Source organism: Hypanus sabinus, chromosome 19, assembly GCF_030144855.1.
Source record: "Hypanus sabinus isolate sHypSab1 chromosome 19, sHypSab1.hap1, whole genome shotgun sequence".
Classification (NCBI taxonomy): domain Eukaryota; kingdom Metazoa; phylum Chordata; class Chondrichthyes; order Myliobatiformes; family Dasyatidae; genus Hypanus; species Hypanus sabinus.
Window position 1 is genome coordinate 36441538 of NC_082724.1, and position 22329 is coordinate 36463866.

General features: G+C 37.0%; 1 protein-coding gene across 8 annotated transcripts in view; it reads right to left on the minus strand.

Annotated features, from left to right (window-relative positions):
* foxp1b (forkhead box P1b) overlaps window positions 1–22329 on the minus strand; it is a 524891-nt gene that overhangs the window by 10510 nt on the left and 492052 nt on the right. For 7 of the 8 annotated variants that reach the window (XM_059944321.1, XM_059944319.1, XM_059944324.1 and 4 more), the window contains 4 exons: window positions 20109–20230; window positions 16218–16287; window positions 9862–9903; window positions 1175–1341 (listed from right to left, as the gene is read on the minus strand). In XM_059944321.1, coding sequence (XP_059800304.1) covers window positions 1175–1341; window positions 9862–9903; window positions 16218–16287; window positions 20109–20230 — 401 coding nt within the window. The remainder of the gene's footprint in view (window positions 1–1174; window positions 1342–9861; window positions 9904–16217; window positions 16288–20108; window positions 20231–22329) is intronic. The other variant, XM_059944326.1, reaches the window with a different exon arrangement.

Consider the following 22329-nt stretch of genomic DNA (forward strand, 5'->3'; position numbering starts at 1 on the left):
AACCACTTTGTCCTAACTTGTCCTGGGTCACCAAGTACTCCAGAACCTCATTCTTAACAATTGACTCCAACATCTTCCCAACCACTGAGATCAGGCTAACTGGTCTATCATTTCTTTTCTGCTGCCTCCCTCCTTTCTTGAAGAGTGGAGTGACATTTGCAATTTTCAAGAACTCTGGAACAATGCCAGAGTCCAATGATTTTTGAAAGACCTCCATAATCTCTACCGCTACCTCTTTTGGAACCCTAGAGTACAATTCATCTGGTCCAGATGACCAATATACCTTTATGTATTTCACCGTTTTGAGCACCTTCTCCTTTGTAATAGTAAATGCACTCACTTCTTTACCCTCACACCCTTCAACATCTGGTACACTGCGAGATTCTTCCACAGAGAAGACTGATGCAAAACACTCATTTGATTCATCTGCTATCTCCTTGTCCGTCGTTATTATTTCTCTGGCCTCAATTTCTAGTGGTCCTATGTCCATTCTCATCTCCCTTATTTGTTTAACATACTTGAAAAAGCTTTTTCTATCTGCCTTGATATTGCTTAGAGCAGGGGTTCCCAACCTGATTTATGTCATGGACCCCTATCGTTAACTGAGGTGTCAGTGAACCCCAGGTTGGGAACCCCTGAATAAAACTGAACCAGGCTTTCTAGTCACAATTATTATTATATGGTGTCTGCTGTACATGAATGTCAGATCATAAAATGATTAGCTTAGAAGATTATGATCTTCTCTGGATTTGCACGTGAAAATGGCTACTTGGACAATGGACTTGAAGGCAGTTGCAATATATAGAAATACCAGTGCTTAAGTCATAATAGAAACTCAGAAATAAATGTCCAATTTTGTCTCAACTGCAGTCCCAGTCAGTTTCTTCCTCACCCGTTATCACCTCATTGCTCATACCATACTTCTCAGCAAGGATAACATCTGAATCATAAAACACAACAAATTATAAATTTCAAGAACACTGTAAAGCAGAGATGAAAATATGAATATTTATCAGCTTGAAACTTTGCTGTACATAATAAAATACAGGGTAATAAACCAATAAAGAGAGAAAAATAGATTACACATGTACACAGCCACGCATACAATTCTGGCCACTCCCGAGAGAATTTTTGAATACAAGAAGTAAAAGAGATCGGAAGTGTAAATACTCACATTGTTTGCAGTGGGGAACGTCCTGGACTGCTGTCACTCTCATTACTATTTGAATGCTCCACTGCACCATTTAGCTCCTCATGGATAGCACTCACCATTGTGGCTACAGTGGCATTTCCCATGGAAGCAGTAGTGTATAGAGGTATGTTATTTTCAGCCATCGAAACCTACAAAGTGTGCAATGAAATTGATACTAAACATTAATTAATTGAATCTAACAGTTCAATACTTGCTATCCATTTTCAGTGCTATCAGAACTCTTTGAGCTTATTTGCTAAATGCACTGTACACATTACCATGACACAGAATAGAAGATACTTAAATAACCATCTCCATGGTGGCAGAAAGGAAATATGTCTTACTAATGCTTGCAACTTAGAACAGAACTGTGCAAAAGTCTCAGGCAGACACAACGAAACATTACAAGACAAAGTTTGTGAACCCTTTGCAATTACTTGGTTTTCTGTATTAATTATTCATAAAATGTGATTTGATCTTCATCTAAGTCACAATAATAAACAAACACAATCTGCCTAAACTAATTAATACACAAACAAGTGTGTCTTTATTGAATACATTGTTTACTCATTCTCAGGGCAGTCTGGAAGAACTATGTGAACCCTTGTATTTAATATCTGGTAGGGCCTCCTTTAGCAGTAATAACCTCCACCAAAAGATTTTTGTAGCTGCTGATCAACTTGCACAATGGCAAGGAGGAATTTTAGGCTATTACTCCATACAAAGCTGTTTCATTTCATCAATATTTCCAAGATACCTTGCATGGACGTGCCATAGCATCTCAATTGGTTTAAGGTCTGGACCCTGTATTGACCATTCCAAAACACAAATTTTCTTCTTTTTAACCTTTTCTGTTGTTGATTTACTCTTGCATTTCGTATCATTGTCTTGCTGCATCATCCAACTTCTATTAAGCTTCGGGTGACGGACCACTACCCTGACATCCTCTTGTAAAAACTCTTGATACAATTTTGAATTCATTGTTTCCTCAATGATTGCAAGCTTCCAGGCCCTGAGGCAACAAAGGAGCCCCCAACCATAATGTTCCTTCCACCATGCTTCAGAGTTGGGATGAGGTTTGGTGTTAGTGTGCAGTGTCCTTTTCTTCCAAAAGAAAACTGTGTGCATTTCTGACAAAATTTCCATTTCTGCCTCATTTGTCCACAGAACATTGTCCCAGAAATGCTGCAGAACATCCAGGTGGTTTCTTGCAAACTTGAGATGTTTATTTTGGAGAGCAGTGGTTTCCTCCGTTGTGTCCTTCCATGAATACCATTCTTGTTCAGTGTTTTTCTTATGGTAGACAATGAACAGAGATTTTTTGAGAATTTTGCTGTTATCCTTGGGTTCTTTTTCACCACCTTCACCATTGCACGTTGTGCTCTTAGCGTGATCTTTGCAGAGCACTAACTCCCAGGGAGAGTAGCAACAGTACTGAAGTTCCTCCATTTGTAGACAATTTCTCTTACTATGTAATGATCAACACTCAAGTCTTTAAAAATGCTTTTGTAGCCTTTTCCAGCTTCATGTATCTCTACAATTCTTCCTGTGAGGTCCTCTGAGAGTTGTTCTGATTGAGGCATGGTGCACATAAACAGATCTTTATTAAGAGAAGGCTCTGTCAGTCACCTGACTTGGCGTGTCTTTTTTTTAAATAGGGCAGGGCACCTCTACAACCCACACCTTCAATCTCATCTCACTGATTGTCACACCTGACTCCAAATAGCTTTTGTAGAAGGCATTACCCCAGAAGTTCACATACTTTTTTGAACCTAGACTGTGACTGTTTAAATGGTGTACTCAGTATTGATGAGAGGAAGTAGAATTGTTAGTGTGTTATTAGTTTAGGCAGATTGTGTTTGCCTATTGTTGTGACTTAAATGAAGATTAGACCACACATTTGATGAGAAATTAATGCAGGTAACCAGGCAATTGCAAAGGGCTCACAAACTGTTTCTTGCAACTATCTGTATATAGGGTGGAACACTGCAGGACATGTGGCAGAGAAGGAGTGCCAGGAGCTGGGGGCGTGGATCACCGAGCAAGGTCATTTGATTCCAAACAACTGGTTTATTGAGCATTACAGAATGTCTCTCTGGTGCTTCCTGCTCCCTTTCCTCTCCCCACTTTCCCAACCATGATTCCCCTCTCCTTGTCCCCTTCCCACTCTCAACAGAGAGCCATATCCGAATCAGGTTGATCATCACTCACATATGTCATGAGATTTTTTTTGTGGCAGCAGTACAGTGCGGTACATAATATTACTATAATACTATGCAAAGTTATTAGGCACACTAGCTATATATATGTACCTAAGACTTTTGCACAGTATTGTTCATCAGTGCTAGTTTTCTTTATTATTTATGGGTGTTAAAGTTTTCTCCTAATCTTACTTCTGGTAAGCACATACTGTTTATTTAGTGATTCCAAAAATTATAACACTTTGGTCAGACTTAAGACTTAGAAGAGAACGAAATAGACACCAGCTGAGAGTACTGAGTTTCTCTCCAAAATAAAGTTCTTTGCCTATGTTTACGGCTACTCCTATAATTACAAGAAAATTGAAAACAAATCAAATAAATGACTCTGGCACCTTGCATCCTACCTTGCATATCATGTTTATTTCCAAAATATGTTACCAATCACTTTTTTAAACATTTCACAACTCCAAATACCCATATCTTTTGGAAGTGAGAACTCATAAATTAAAAGATTCCTTGCTAACATAACTGAAGATCTGATTAGTCACGTTTTAAATATTAAAGTCTGATTTCATAAAATGTGAACGTATTACTTTTTGTAATATGAGACAGGCAAGTTAACAATTCAAAATTCCCTGCACGGTCAATAAAATGCCAATACAAGTAGATTTGCGGTGCCACCTCTTATGTTAAGCTAGACTATAGAAAACTGATTATTATTCACACAGGGGTTCTATTTTGTGCCATTTGTTTTTTTGTCTGATTGTCTGAAAGAGGCAGCTTCATACAGGTATCATTATAGAATAGTTAAAAGTTTCCTGAGGACTAGTCATCTGCATTTTGCATTGTTTAGAATGTCTCTACTCCAAAAATTTTGAAGTTGGTTAGGGAGCAGTAAATAAAAGGCATCCATTTACTTTCAGACTTAAAAAAAAGGCTAATCGTAAGGCACACAAAGAACTGGCGAGAAGGCATCTAAGCAAAAACAATAAACTGCAAATTCAAATGCTTTATCATATCAGTATCAGCTCAAAGAATTGAAAGCATTTTAATGTATTGCCACAGCACTCAGTCAATCGATAACACTGGCGTTTTCTGAGTGTTTGTAATTTATTCATTGGGCAGCAGCCAGTGCTCTGAATACTAGTTTTGTAGGTAAAGTAAAGAAGCGATAAGTGGCAAGTACACACAAAGCAAACTAGTTAGGTCAGTAACTGCCACAGCACCTGATTAACTAGGCATGCTGGGCCTCAGTTTGACAGGACGCTGCAATCCAAGTATGTCAACTATCAACCTGAAGGGATCATCTGAAGGTTACTACTTCATTCAAGCTTAATGCATTGGGAATGCTTCTAGACAGGAGCCAGCTACTTTTCTGAACAGGGTCTACTAGGGAAATAAGTAAGTCCTTGTATTTTGAACTATTCCAAAGCATGCACCTCAGGAGTGGCCAGCAACATATTGTACTTCCCAAATGATAATTTCAGGAGTGTAGGGTATGGCACATGCTGCAATTCACACACTTGCCAAAAACCCTCAAGTTATCCAAATAGAAAACACAAAGTACACTGCAGATGCTGTGGTCAAATCAACACATACAAACAAGCTGGATGAACCCAGCAGGTCGGGCAGCATCCGTTGAAACGAGCAGTCAACATTTCGGGCTGAGACCAAATTAACAATTTAACGAAATTAAAAATTAACGAAGGGTCTCATCCAAATAGAAATATCTATTGATCCGGCAATGTAATTTGGAATGGGGCATGTTACTGTGCAATAGCTGGAGGTAAAAACAAGGCACACACATCATTCAAGGCAATCAAATAAACACTACTCGTTCTGAAAAAGGATAGAGAGATGTTCTTTCTTATGTTTTATGCATTTTGATTAATTTATTTTGAATATTTCAAACGATTACCATTTTCAAGGACTGCAGATGATAACTTATCAAAACTGCAGGTCATTTTTTTTTTAGTGATTTCCACCTCACTTTTGCTATCTATTCTTCTCACAATTTTATGGCTGAACTTCTAGGTGAACTACTTATTCTTAATCAACTTGGATCAGCTCCCAAATCAATAAGCCTTGAGCTTTTCGACCCATCCCCATGCCACTTCAGCCTTTTTTGATCCACCACCTATATTTGTGCACAAAACAGCTGTTTGATGAAAACTTGCCAAGACATGCCTGAGTCAATCAGTTAATCATTCAGGTAAATTAGGGTTCACAGCAACAATGTACTTAAGACACAGAAACATTAGATGCTTAAAATAATCAGTGGAACCCTTGCAATAGATCAGCAGGAGGCTTGCAAAATTGTAACTGCATACTCTATACAGTATAATATTGCTATGGTTAGATACCTTATTGGACGAGATATTGTGTTAAGCAATTGCACACACAGCAGTCACCTGCAATAGACTTCAAATAATGTATCATGTATCAGGGACTCATTACCAAGCTGTTCCACTGGGCCCTGCTATGGGCCATAATACTTTCATTGACATTTTTTTTAAGTTTACCTTTGAACAACTCCCTTTGATGCATTATTGAGGAATGCAAGTCTACAAGATACATTAAAAGTAAATACATTTTATTTAATACTTTAAAGCAGGTGAAGTATATATACAGTTAATAGAAAGAGACATATAGTCCAAATTCCAGTCTCTTTAGAGAAATTTCCTGAGGTAATAGATTGTAGGGAGACCAAAATTACAAAGAACTGTTACCACTGATTTTCTGTCTAAAGCTAATGTTTTCCTTATTGAAGAAACTAGTGGAAAAGGAGAAAGAGCCTGCAATACAATCCTAAGACTGACATCTTTTTAAAGGTAAAGATAATGCTTGGCTCAGGACTGAAATGACAATTCCAGTGCTACTTTCAGGATACTTGCTTGAAATTATATAGGATGTGGAAATTCTTATGGATTTCAATACCCTGTCATTGCTGAATGGGTGGGGGGGGGGGGGGGAGAGTGTCATTTTGTTTTAAAGTACAGTAGCTAGTTTAGTGAAGTACTGGCACCTGTGGATGATGGATATGAACATTATTACTTACTTGTAGCCGTAGGAAAAAAGAGTAACAGCAAAAAGGAACACATCCTGTGGAGGTGTACTTGAAACTTCTAAAACTCAAAGCAACAAAGCTTTCTACGACCCTTGAGGTGTATAAAGCAGACCACCTACAATTACACTATTTTCTAAGAAAGGATGTATCAAGGTGAACTTCTCCATTAATCAGTTTGCTGCCTCTGAATGAAATCCTTGACTAATAGCATGTGTGCAAAAGCTAACAAATTTGTAACTTTTCCAAGGACAACCAGAGAAAAGTGGGAATAGCCCTGCATGCTGCATATATTGGAAGGTTCCCATGAGTGTGGGGTGTTATTGACTGCATCCAAACAACATCAAGGCCAATGAACCAGCAACCTTCATGATACAAAGAGGTTTTCACTCCATTAATGTTCAGCAGGTGCATGCGAGATTGGCATTAGGGAATCGTATAGATCTATTGTCAGTTTCTTTGCAGTTTATAATTATGCCTTGAAACCATGCCAGACCTATATTCTACCCAGACCCAGCACAGATGTCAAAGGCTGGCTGCTAGGCAACAACTGCTGTCCCCTTCACACCTGGCTAAAGATACCCTTCCAACAACCACACTCTACCATCACTGAACACAGCACTGCTATGCTCAAACAATATTTCTACCGACAAGATAGACCTGAGAATTTCCTATAACACAGCCTGGACAGAAAAGCGTACTGCCTTTAAGCTTGGCCAATGAGTGTTATCTGGAGGATGTCCACTGAAAATGAAAATCATACTCATTTTATGTTACTACGTTAGAAGGTGCATCTTACTTTACATATTCCCCACCTTAACCTAGACAAGTTTTAATGAGTTTTAATGGCTTCATTCAATGACTACTGGCATATGAATCAAGAATCCTATCATTAAGACTTTACTGCATTACTAAGAGAATATATATATGTATGTGTGTGTGTGTGTGTGTGTGTGTGTGTGTGTGTGTGTGTGTGTGTGTGTGTGTGTGTGTGTGTGTGTGTATATTATATATACACACACAAATGTAAATACACATACATAAACTTACACAGTACATTTACTGTATGAATCATACTTCACAGATTACTATTTTTAAATTGGCAATTTTCAACTGTAGATCATTATACTCTTGGAAATCAAGGATTACTGAAGTGAAAAGACTTGTATTCATATCTACGACTTTTGCTAATAACTATATTGACAATATAATATATGGGTTTATAATTTTGTCAAAGAAAGATTTATGTCCTTTTCATTTATATATCTATGACCCATTACCAAAAGGACAAGAAGGATTTTGAAGGCAATTCTATTTAATGTTCATGGAATCAAGAATAGTCAAATACTGCATTTTTAACAATGAATATTCAGCAGTTTGAGTTAATGCCCTGGTGTAATTAACAAAAGCAGTGTGGTTTGTAAAATATCTTGTAACAAGTTTGACATATCTGCATTTTCCAGCTCTGTATCAATAGTAATGGCATTTAAGGTACTGAGCACCTCAATTATGTTATAGGTTATTATAAAACAGAGCACACTGGCACTACTCACAGTACTGAAACAACCTCACAGAAAATCTGCATAGCTTAAAAAGGAACATAACGCACAAACATTCAGCACATATATATGGACAAGAAAGGAGTAGCTTCTGAAATGTCATATGCAAAAGAAATCCTGCATTAACATTGTTTAAACAGATGAAGCTGTGCAAATGCAAGTAGCAGGGCATGGTACAGCAAATAAATATCCTTAAGGAAATAACTTTCCCGAAGAAAGAAATGTGTCCCGGGTCAGTGGCACCGTGGTGGGTCTGAGGCTCAGCAGGGAAGGGGAAAGTCAGGCAGAGCCATAATAATAGGAAACTTTATTATTAGAGAGGTAACAGGAGATTCTTTGGCTGTGGAAGAGATGCCAGGATGATGTGTTGCTTCCCAGGTGCCAAGGTCATAGATGTCTCAGAGCGGCTGCAGAGCTTTCTCAACAGGGAGGATGAGCAACCAAATGTAGTGCACTTTGGCACCAGTGACATAGGTAGAAAGAAGGAAAAGATCCTGCAAATTGAGAATTGGGAGTTTGGAAAGAGGCTGAAAAGTAGGACCTTGAAGGTAGATTTCTGTGGATTACTTCTGGTGCCATGTGCTATTCAAGGTAGGAATAGAAAGAACAGATGAAGGTGTGACTGAGGAATAGGTGCAATGTTTTCAAGCTCTTGGATCTTTGGAATATCTTCTAGGACAGGGGCAGCTTGCAACTTAACTGGAAGGCATGAACTATCCGAGCTGAGAGCTTCGTAGTGCTATTCGGAAGAGTTTAAACTAGTTTGGCAGGGGAATAGGGACAAGAGCACCAGGTCAGAAAGTGGAGGATTCAGAGGAAGGTAAATGACATGACCAGTAAGAACAAGCACAAGCAAGGGGCAGATGGGTTAAAGTGTCTATACTTTAATGCTGGGCGTATTATGAGTAATATATGTAAGGGTAGTGGTGGAGAAAATAATTGTAAGAGGCATTCAAGAGGCTCTTAGTTAGGCACATGAATGCAGGAAATGGAAGGTCATTGTATAGACAGAAGGGATTTGTTCAGATGGGCATATGCTTACTAATTTAGTTTGGCACAACATTGTGTGCCGAAGGGTCTGTTCCTGTTTGTATAGCTCCATGTTCTATGCTTTCATAAGCAATAATACACATGACCGTTAGAGTCAGAGTACAAAAGTAGTGGCTGGTATCAAATGAAATTCTTGAATAATTATAAGAAACAGACTGGATATATTGAGGGTGATTCTGAAGGACATCTGTGCCAACAAATATGTGAAAGTTACCCAGACCACCTTATGAGTGTCCTTTTAATCATGTCTGTTAAGATTTGCATAGTGTATATTTATTTATTTACTCTGCATATACTCTATATATAGTGTATAGATTCTGTTAAACCAAATGTGACATATTGAATGATAATTATATTAGTGCAATATGTTTTTATAGATATATTATCTTTACTTTGCTAATGAGTGAATAAATTGACATTTTTGGCTAACTTTGCATGGACATTTTCCCACTAATTTTGGCAAATGGGACAATTAACCCATAAATTTCCTATTTGCTCTCTTAAACAAGATGAGATAAAGAGATTATTACACATAAATTATTGAAGAAGAGATGGGAAGAGAATTTTAAGAGGAGATTTCACAGTAAAATTTTAAATCTTGAAAGCTTAAAATAAGCGGTAATATGTGGCAGGTTTAAAGTAAGTAATAAAGAAAAAGAACAAATCATATATCCAGTAATGATGACCTAGAATGTATGACCTGCTGTTCTTCATTTTGGTAAAGTCACAAAGTCTCTAATTACTATCTTAGATGATTCTTAAGATTGTGAGAATCTCATCAACTGAAGACATTACCTTAATGAAATCAACATGTCCTTTGTTGGTTCCAAATGGCTTCTGGAAACAATTTGAAATAACAATGAAAAGACAACTGGATTAAAAAAAATGAAAATTGCAAGGCTGGGGGAAGCACAGGAGTTAGTTGTACAACACTGAAACAGGTCCTTCAGCACAATTCATTCGTGCCATCCATGTTGTCAATCTGAGCTAGTCCCATCTTCCTAGGTTCAACTCATTTTCCATCCATGCAGCTGTCCAAATATTTTTAAACATTGTAATTGTTCCCACCTCTCCAACTCCCTCTGGCAGCTTGCTCCATATATGTCCCTCTTAGTGTCAAACTAGTTGCACCTCAAATCCTTTTTAAACATTTCCCTCTCACCTTACCTCAGTGCCATCTAGTTTTAAGACTTCCCTATTCTGAGGAAAAAAAAGTGTGACCATCTATGTTCTCTACATCCCTCATGAGTTTTAGATACCTCTTATAAGGACACTTCCTATACCCAATGAACATCCTATGCTCAGGATAAATGTCCCAGCCAACAAGCCTTGGAAATCTCCTCAAGTCGCCAATTTATGATGCAATCATGTGCTAACACTGTTCCTTTAACCAGAGATGCAAATAGCAGGAGGGCACATCAAACCCAACAAGCAAAATTGCCCAAAGTACAGCAAGGAATGTATTAAATATACACAATCTTATTAGTAATGTTTTGCTGTTAACAGGTGTGGAGAGCATCATTAATTCTTCAAAGGAGACCTAGTGTAAATGTAAAAATAATGTAACTATGCCCTGATTGGACTGAATAATCCACTGTAGTGCATTATAATCTGTTTTATGCCATCATGGTTTACACTATTCATCCTGCTGTCCTCATTGAGTTGTTGTAAATAACAGTGCTATCTCATATGATGTCCATCACTGGCAATTTACGCAATTTATTATTGCATATTGTAAGATGAGATATTCCCTTCTATCCCTTTGCAAAAGGATAATTACTTTGTTCAAGATGTTCTGGTAAATGTTTTAGTGTTCTTCATTGTTTATATTCATTGAATTTAAAAATGTTTTATGATAGATACCACTTCTAATATTTTAAAAGTTTCTGAACAAAAAAAAACAAGAAGTGTTTTTTTTTAATTGTTCCATAACTTTTGACTGGAGGTGAGGCCCCAGACTCAGCTCTTCTCGTAGCTGTCACAGGGAACTCTAAGAGCAAACACTTGATGACTTGCCACCTTAGTAAAGGGTTGGGGAAGTCAGTGACTTAGGGATTCCCTGCTTGGCTCAGGTTATGTGTGGACAGGCAGGAACCATGGGTAGTGATTCCAGACGGCACAGAATGCTTAGCACGATTGTGCTTAAAGGTAGGAAATTGAAGGATAAATATTTACTGTTATTCATAAAGAAAAAACTGGCTACTAAGAGATTTGCTCATCCGCAGAATCTTTTATTTTATTTAGAAGTACAGCATGAACAGGCCCTTCCAGCCCAACAAGTCACATCGCCCAGCAACCAACCTACTAACACAAGCCTAATCACAGGGCAATTTACAATGTCCAATTCACCTAGCAACCAGTACATCTTTGGGCTGTGGGAGGAAGCTGGAGCACCTGGAGGAAACTCATGAAGTCATGCAAATTCCTTGAGGATGGCACCAGAATTGAACTCAGATGCTCCGAACAGTAATTACATCGCACTAACTGATAGACTCATGGCACCCGAACAGAAATTCCAGTTCACAACAGTTTTTGAGTAAATCTGCCAGATATTTTTCTAATTTCTGCAGATTCATTGAGCTTTCTACTATATAGCCATAACCACAAGGCAGCATTGTGGAAATAATGTGGTACAATAACACTGGTGAAACACAGCTTTCATTTGGCCCAATTTCCTATCTTAATTTTACTAATGTGTTTTTGACATAAATACCACAGGATATTTTAATAATAGCCTGTGGGTTAACATTCTAACAAAATTAGGCCCAAGAGAAGGTTAAGTGCTGTAACCACATACCCAAAAATAAAACAAATTCATTTTATTTCCATGCATGTTACATAATATACGTTAGGACATTATCTACTGCAGTGAGATCCTCTGAGTAATTCCTTGACAAGATCTTTAAACTAGTAATTCAATTTTTCATTTTTCTTACAGTTTTTAGCCTTTCAAAAACCAAGCCTGGTGAAACAAATCACATATTCTAAATTCAACTCTGCCTAAGCATAGGAAATAATTTTGCCCCCAAATTCTTCCCGCTTCTACTGAACGGCAATAGATATTCCTTGCAAAAGTTCATCTAACTTTCCATTGCTTCAATTATGACTCCTTGACTCTAGATTGCAACACTAACTGCTAGCACCTGTATGGAACTTCTATTAATTTGTCATTATTTCCTACTGCTATTTATGGCAATTACAGAATGCAGTGCTAACTATTAAAGCCACAATGCTAGTTATACTAGCATATAAATTTGGGGGATTATGTTACTCTTCTGTACATTCTCCATAAGATGATATTAATACAAAATTATGAAGGAGTAATTAATGACATTCTACTTTCATATTCGTTATCACCTTCCTTCTGCTTGGGTCCATTCTTCTAACACAATCTATCCTCAACTAATGGGCTTCTAATTGGAATGGGCTTCTCCGGAATAAAGGATGGAAATTTATTTACTTTTTTTTGTACGGGGGGGTAAACCTGCAAATGAGGAGTTCAAGACATCACATGTAAAGACTTCTCATGAACTGCAAACTTTATCACTCATTGAAATGGGCCCTAAACACCAAAAATTCTCAAAGTCAGTTATGCATATGTGCCACACAATATTGGATAACACTTGGAAGCAAACATTATTAATATTCTTGACTCTCAAATTTCACTGAATCACTCAATAATAATTACATCTAATGGTCTTACAGATCTTAGAGGTGAATGCCAATTGGTTCTCTAGATAAGATTTTGTGGCCCTAGTTGTTAAGATGGGGACTTTGCATTATTGCTCAAAAGCCCTCATGCTTCACTCCTGACTAAAATAATCTCCATGAGCAATTATGAGGGCACAACCTGTCTGTTGCAGAACAGAGGAAGAAGAGAAAAAGGAGAAAGGGGGAGAGGGCAATAAGTAGAGGCCTTTTCAAATGCTCTGCCAGGCCACAGTATAATACCCTGAATTTTACTATCAGGCTACTTCACTACCTACGGGAACATACAGTGCAGCAGTTCATGACCAAATGCCACATGATCTTGCCTCTATTTGATTTTGAAATCTGTTACAAATGATCAGTGCACTATAGCATGTGACCATTGTTTCAGGTGGATGTCTCATCATCTTTCCTTGGCAAGAGTGTTACTATAACCCACTCCTCCAGTAGTAACACCTTATCAGAGGTTTACTTCCTGAATAACAATCAAGTGTTTAATCAAAGCAGCTGTAAAGGTGTGAGGGATGCAAAGTGAGGTGCAGCAAGGGACTTCATGAAGCATTCCACCACAGAGAAGGTTCAGGTCAAGGCAGTGGAAAAGATTCTCTTAGCTGCACAGACACTTACAAATACCCTCTCTCTCTCTCTCATTCAGCATCAACTACCAACTCCACTGTCATTGCATGAATCACCCTGGTCTTTTTCTGCAGGTCAAAACCACTGCAATATCTATGAACATTGCTCGCAGTCCCTTTGAACTAGGTATCATCAACTCCTAAATCTTCCCATCTGAAAGACTGAATTACTCAGAGAGTTTCCATCTGGATACAATACATCTACAAGACACGGTAAGTCACCTGACTCGCTGGAATTATGTCTATTTCCTGACTGCAGCTCCTAATTTCATTGCATTGGAGCTGCCTTCACAACAGTAATGTCAATATTGCCAGAATGCAAATGATGAGATAGATGGTGGAACACCTCATCATCCAGAATAACATGTCAGCTGACCTCTCAGTAATGCACAATTCCCATTGAGATTTTTCCCAATTCGATGTTTGGGATTCGGATGTCACTGACAAGGTGATAAATGCCCCCTAAAATGAGGTGATAAGCTGTCGATTTAAAGCACTACAGTAGTTCTGGCAAAGGCACTCCCCTAGAGTTGTCAGAGAGGGAGATTAGGTTAAGTGGTGATGACAGAATGACAGGACACTTCCAAATCAGGATGGTATACAAGTTCCTATATAACTCCTGCTCTTGTTCAACTGTTTGTGGCAGAGGTAGAGGTGATCTGGGTTAGGAACTACAGTGGATTTTCTAAATAGTATATGTGGTAGAGGAAATTAATGTTTAGGGTGGTGGACAAAATATCAGTCTTCTCTGCCTAGGCAGTGTAGTGCAGCCTAAACTGTTGTTAGAGCTGCACTCATCCAGCCAAGTGGACCATACTCCATGATCTCTTAACTTCTATCACATTGGTGATGGAAAAACTCAGGCGTTGCAGGTGAATCACTTGCCTCAATACACCCAGTTCGTTCTGTTGTAGCTTAGGCTGTTGACGGCAATGCCAGTGGATGTCATGCACAGGTAATTACTTGCCATTTGTCAGCCATGTTTAGGTCTTTTTGCATGCGTGCATGGTCTGCCTCATTTGCTGAGGACTTGCTAATGGAATTGCACTTTGAACAAAGAACAACATAAATAAAAGACTTAAATCGGAATAGTGAAGTTCATATCCCTCATCTCAAACTGTAAAAGCCAGACCAAGAGAATCAGCAGACACAACATCTCTACGCAGCATCAAAATCACACAGTCATTGAAAAGTCACTCTGGAGCTTCCCTTCCCTTGTTTCCCTAACCTGGTGCAAATTTTTCCCTGAGAAAGAAGTAAATTACAGACCACCATGAAAGATAAGTGCAAGAATCTTTGAATCTAGAGGGTCAAATCTTGGACTGGACTGCTTTGCCAGGAGTTGAGGCAGTCTGCACTACCTGGCAGATAAGCACATGTAAAGGTATTGTCAGTGTCTCTGGGGGAAATACATCACGCTGTCAGGAGAAAGCAAATTCTTACTCAACTGAGCCACCGACAGCTTCCTTGTTAAGTGATGGAGGCATAGCATCGCTAAATGGTGGTTAGCTAATTCATGGATATTCACTGTTAATATGTGCTGACATGGACAGAATTATGACTAGCACTTCATAAGCATACTGTATTCATGGCATACTGTATTCATGAACATTGCACCTTAACTGCAATGATTGAAATTGTCATACAGATTTGTACAATGACATTTCAGCACATTTCTACATGTAAGTGAATTTCCAGGTGACTACAGCCAGTGTCACCAGCCTTTGTGAATATATTTTACTGATGAAGGCATTTACTCATGGCTTAGCAAACTAGATGTTCAGATGAATGCACAAACACAAGCAGTTTGGTGGCAATGGCGCATTTACACAACTATCAGTGGATACCCCTGTGGTGCTGCATGGCAGATTGTAGCATCAAACACATTTATGCACCTGCACTGCAGGAAACATCCTGCAGGCCAGATCCATTGGGTTATGACTGGCATCCCACACCAACCTACTCATTCCATCGAAACAAATGGATAAAGTTACATAGCCTTAACATTGCCTTTAACTAAAAAGATGATAAGAGTTTCATTTCAAAGCCGATGCACTTGCTGAATCTAAAAAAAAATACAACAAATAGAAATTGGTGCTTGCTTGTATTAAGTCAGCCTGAGTAGAACAAGTTTTACCAGTTTTTAAGCATTGTAAACAGCTTATGTAAGGGGAAATGCAGCAAGGCTTGACCTGCCATCTCTCATGGCATGGGGTCTACCTGTATCCAAGACACAAGTAATCACAGCATACTTGGTGGAGAATAAGCCTCTACTTGGTCTGAAAGTGCTTGAATAAAACCAAACAGGTGAAAAGGAACTTATACATCTATATACAAAAAAATCCCCACTGAATGAAACTGATTTCAGAAAACAGGAAATATGATAATGAAAACAGGCTGAGCAGAATGCACACTGTCTTCATGTTTCCTCCACAGCCAGTAACAATAGGGGGTCATGTGACACACCATCCCATCATTCAGTCATTAATAGTTGTGCTGGAGTAATTACACTTACGGTTCTTTTGCCTCAGGCAAACTTTTGAAATAAGATAGTTGAAATTATGATACCACTGATAAATATTAATAAGTGAACTTTTAATTTTTGCCACAGTATTCCAAATGCGAAACAACCAGCTAATGCTCCAGTGACTTACAATGCACTTGCCTTGGGGCTTTAATGCTTTCTGCACTTAAAAAGTTTTAAAGAAATTAAATTTTAATATCTAATTAGTGAACGAGTCATTGTGCAGTGAGCAAGAGGTCTGGGTATTGTGGACTTTGCAGACTGAAAGCATTTGTTGATCTTACCTGTAAAGCAGCATTAAGTGGTGATCCATATGCAAGGCTGGTCTGTATATTTTTTATAATAGATGGATTGCTGTATAAGAAAAAAAATAATATTCACAATTCACCATGAGGAAATAGATAACATAAAGCAGATCTTAGCCTGTTTGGTTCCAAGCTACTAACAGCAAAAAATCACTTTTAAATTGGTCTCAATTGAGGAACACCTGTAACTGACTCTGGCTTCTTTTTAAACTGATTTATTTGAAGACTGTTACATTTAAGCTTTTTGGGGTTCTTTAATTGCATGATTTAAAACCACTTTTAAAGTTTTTTTTTAAAAAGGGAACTACAAAGTGTATTAATTTATATTATTTGGACAATATTCTGCAAATCAAGTTACCTCTATATATCTTTGCTATAGACACAGAACAAAATTCTATTTAATCACCATATAATCTGATTGAAAGTAAGCTGTCAACGTGAAGCAGCATTATATTCAAATGCGTACAAGAGAAAGTAAAAGGAGCTGAGGTATGCAATTTTATTAGGAGGTCCTACTGATAATATTCAATACATAGTACAGATCTTGCAACTATCCGAAAAGTTTGGAGATGATGGATTATAAATTATTATGTCTTAAGTTTTAAAATGCTGGATGCTTTTTTTATTACGTTTAAAGGATACAAGATGGAGCCCCCTTATTATCTCAGCCTCTTTGGCAACCAAATTAATAAGATTAAGGAGGGTATTATATTAACCAGACATAAAAGTGAAATGAGAATAGTTATATTGAAAATGAGAAAGGATATGCTAAAAATGAGAAAGAATACTGCAAGAAACAGTTATTAAACAGGTGAGCCATTGCAAGAGAAGATGACTGGCAGGAAATAAATTCAATTTAAATGATATTTTGATGTACGCAAGGAAAGGGATAATAAAGATTAGCATGACAAATTGAGGAGGGCAGTGGCAGTTCAGGCTCAGAATTTATATTTAGACTATTATCATTGCATAAAAGTAAAACTTTGCAACTTTAGCTGGAAGGTACTGTAAGGGTACATATATAAGTATATTTCCTATGATTTTGATCCATTGCTGATTTTTTTTTACCACATTTCAAGGATATTATTCCATGTGACATACCATGTGTCAATATAAAATTTACTGCTTGTAAAATGAAAATGTAAATATATAATTGTTCTAGTTGTTTTCAGAATTAATTTTATGAACATGCCGATTTTCCTATAAAAGATAAAAAGTGCCCTTAATTATTTTAATGATAAACTGCATTTGCACCTTTTGAACCCAGATGTTGCTCTTTTTATAGAAACCAATAGAAATTTGACAAAAACTATATAACTAATCATAAGCTTAAATCAGACATTTAGCTGCATAGGAAAAGGGAGATGGGTAAAGAAAAATGTAAAAAAAATGCTCAGCAGGTCAGTGCACACCAGTGGGAAAAGGAACAGATAACACTTTGGGTCAATTTGAAAGAGCTCTTTTGCTTAGAAAACAGTGGATGTGGAATTAGGCTTATTCCTTTCTATAGATGCTGTTTGACCTGCTGAGTTCAAGTATTTTCTATGTATTCATCTGAAATTAGGCATAATATAAATGGATGAAGAATATTTCTTATCAGCATCTTTGCTGGAGGTGATAAGGTTTTCAAGTAATTGTCATTATGGAATTTGATAGCTCAGAAGTCTCAAGAGTAAAGTGCTCCAAAATTTAGCAGAATGGGTAAGCTGCTTCATATTTCAAAGATCTAGGATGAGTAAATTACATGTGGCCTAGTAGCAAAGAGCTTCGTGAACATAATCTGTTTACCTGGACCCTAAAGATTTGCTTTGCATCTGTATTAATACCTAACATCAGCTACAATAAACAAATCAGAGATTCATTTAGGACCTTGCCTGACTGGTACATCATATAATTTAACTATTACCAAAAGACCAGCATATTAGTTTGTTTAATATGATGAATAAGGATAAAAAATTATGGTAATAAGGTGGCTCCATTCAAGTCTGAAATAATTGGTTTAGCAGGCCAAATAGTGGTATTTGGAAATTAAAAATTACCTTTCTTGTCGAAACAGGTAAAGAACCAGAGTATTTTTTCCACTGTTGAAATGGAGTCATTATGTATCAAAGATCTTAAGAGTATTAAAGAAGAGGTTCAGGTTACCATCTTATTCAAATATTATCGTCAATTTTTTATCATCAGCCCCATACTTATTTATAAAAGTCTTACTTTTCTCTTTTTAGATTCTATATTTTTTATTTTGCTCTCTGTTTGCATTACTTGATTTTTATATATTTCTTACATCATTTATAGTTTTTTAAAAAAGATTATGCGTTGCAATGTACTGCTACCACAAAGCAACAAATTTTATGACATACATTGATGATATTAAACTTGATTCTGATACTACAACTATATGCTGAACTATTTGAGACCAAGACAGAATTCCTGCATAATCAAACAATGGCATCTAGTTCTGAGATAGCCAATGATATTTTTTTCTCTCCCACAAACTTTCAGCTATAATGTATTTGCATTGGCCTCAGAGCCATTTTTAAAAAAAATGTGATCACAACCAACTGCTAAATTATACTTGAATTATTTGAACTTTTTCAAAATGTGGGCTGAGGACCGAGAGAGGTAAATGGATAAATTGATTAAACTGCTTTTTCTCTGAGCTCAAGTGGAATTGTGTTGAAAATTAGCACAATATATTAACTTTCACATTTGAAGTGGAATTTTTCATATATTAGAAACACTTTGATTCATTTTTTGTGACTGATGTTTGTAACCAATTGCAGTATTTGTAAAGTATATTGCTCATGATATTGCATTTTTGACTTGCTTCATCTGATAATTTTATGATTAATCATTTAGAATGACTTTTCTATATGACTAAAATCAATGGCTGGGCAGCTTCTATGTCGATGTTCAGACATAAAGATTGCACAGTTCTAATTTTTTCATGTGTGATCACAATGTAAATAATAATGAGGAATATTTCCTCATCATTATTTACATTGCGATCACAATTTGGTACCAAAATTTCGTGATATCACCTGAACCTTTTCGGTAATTAATTATTTTAGAGATGATTTAAAATAAAGGTCTGTTGTAGCAACACTGTATTTTGAATAAAATGCATTTTTGTCAGTATAAGGATTCACACTTATAATTCAACAAATGTTATAACAGAGTCATTGTAACTTAAAATACTAATTCTCAGGGTAATCTGACAGATGGTAACCATGCAATGCAAAGCAGAAGCAAAAAAGTAGCAAGCAAAAGCTCTTACTGTGCAAATTGTTCATCAAAGCTTTCATCAGGGTAGTATTTTCGAGGACGGCCTCGTTGAATATGGCGACCACGTTTAAATTCTTCATCATCAACAGTCCAAAAGGACCCAAACTCATCCTCTACTCTGATAAAGCACTTATGCAGTGACAAATTGGTGCGTATGGCACCCTGGGATTATAGCAGCAGTCAAGCAGATGCGATGGAAAGACAAACAAGGGCAATGGGATTTGGGAGAGAACAAAAATCACACAAAAGGGTTGGGTAAGGAAAAGGAGAAAAAAAATGAAATAAGCAAATGATTTGTGGGGTTAATATGTGTAGCCTGCAAGCAGAAGCATATGATGCAGAACACTAGGCAAGCAGATGGAAAGGACATGGGGTGGGCACCATGGCAAACACAGACTGGAAAACAAGGGGAAAGGACCCTTCGACAAAGCACTTGCTTTCAATGCCCCACATTTACCTAGACAGCAAGAATAACCAAGCAATACCCTTCCCTCCATTACCTGCAAGCAGCCATTAGCTGTAAGTTACACTACAGGGGAGCTAGCTATGCTAGGAGGTTTAAGCAATTAAATATGGTGGACATACCCACTGATCTTTTGTGGCCTTCGCTTTTGGAATTCTATTTCGTCCACTGTCCATACTGCCCCTTTAACATTTTCTACTCGAACAAAACACTTGTGAAGACTAAGATTATGGCGCACTGCATTCTATAGTAAGTACAAAGAAGAAAACATTTAATATTGTATCTAAAAGAAAGGAAGTATATATCATAAGTGTTGCCACGGCCATAATGAAGAATCATAAAATTCAAGCTTGCTGACAGTGTTTGCATTGACAGGTTCTTCTGAAGCTACTGAATGCCATCCATTAGACAGTGGTCAGTTCGTTAAAGCAATTTGTAGAAAAGAACATAGATGTGGCACTTTTGATCAGGTTTAGTTAGATTGCTGGTGCCACTGTAATGCCGTAGCACACAACAAGCATTCCAATTGGAATTCCCATTAAATTCGTAAGAATGACAGTGCACAAGACAGTAGCATTTTCTGTGTTGTCTTCAATGACTGGCATTAGGAATCAGCATACAAGGGGAATCAGAATAAATGTTCAAACATATTTTAATTATTTACAGGTCACAATATGCATCATTGTTTTTATATGGGACCATAAAAAGGATGAATGTACTGAAAACATCTGTAAGGGGTAATAAAAGGTTCATAGATTTCAGATAGCAGATTGAGACAGTTTGAAGCATTGTTCCAACAATGCAGCTTAAATCCAATTCTAAACAAGTCCCTTTTATTTATTATATTACCCCTTACCAAATATGACATGTTTGCAAATGTTTCACTACTGATTACCATTTAGAGCTGAATTCAAGATCCCTGCTTGTTCTCGCAGTGGAAAGCAAATCTGGTCAAAACTTCACCTCAGCAACCTTCATTTAAAGGACACTTTTCTACCATTTAACTAGACTAGGTTTAAGACATGCTCATAAAGATCAAAAAACAATTGGCACCTATTATTTCAAATTTGAGTTGCTGATTGTAAAGATCAAACACTGCCATATATTCACAAATCTAATGCTAATTCAACTGGTGTGTGCATCATAAGAATAAAAGATTGAAAAATATATTTGCCAAAATGGATGTACTTCGCACTTTTCATTTTGGCAATCTGATTGTCATTTAGACTTAAATCCAAATTCAAAGAGCTAAAGACAATTAGTTTTAATTTATTGGTTGAGAACAACGACAGCATTATCCATTTTGAATAGCACCAGAAATGAAGTCTCTCATGGAGTCAGAATCCTTTAGTAAGGCCAAATCCAGCCTTAACAAAATAGTATGAATATAGTAAACAGACATTGCCTCTGACTTGTCAGTACCATTTGAAGCTTCTGCCCTACAGCATCATGTTTAAAGAAAAGTCAAGGATCACAAGTTATTACTAAAGGCATATATATATTTGCTTTTCATATGCTATTTATATGCACACTGGTTATTCATAAATAGATGGAAGATACTTTCATACATACCAATTCTGTGTTTCTACAATGCTGCATGCTGCCATGCAGGACTGAGTCACAGTAGGGAAGATGAATGCTCATCACTAAAATGTGCCCCATGGAAGGACTGTCAGCAGTTGGTGGAGCATTCTGTTAAAGAGTTGAATGAATCTACTGAGCTGGTACTTGTCAAAGTCACAGCTGTAGATCTGACACATTGAAGATGGACTAAATCTGCCATGCCGTTTAAATAACGTGTATGAATTTTTGAGAATTTTTAGCTGAGAAAAGACTAATTTTTACACAAGCAAAAAATACATTTCAAAATGGGACTAAGGAAGAAGAAATAAGTAGCAAATTGATAATGTTGAATACATTAATATAGATAATACTGAGGAATAGCTTCACGCCAATTTTAATTATTAAGGTCAGGGATGCATTTATATTTATCCTTTCTGTAGTGGCAGGTTGTTGTACAATGAATTTGACAATTTGTGAGGATCAAGTGAACATCTAATAGGTTGATTACAAAAGAAGGACTTTAATGACAGTCAGCAATATCTGAAGAACAGACCTGTGGTGAAGGAGAGGGAGTGGGTGCTAGATATTGGCAAGAATAAATATACTACATTAAAAAAAAAGAGCTTTTGCTCTCAGTGAAATTTGGGTAAATATTTTCCCAATAGGTATAATAGGTATAATTTTTTTTTTAAATGTCTAGCTTTTTATTCTATCATGTCCCTAAGCACAACTTTGAAATTACACTGAAGAATTCAAATATCTAAAGCATGCGAGGTGGTG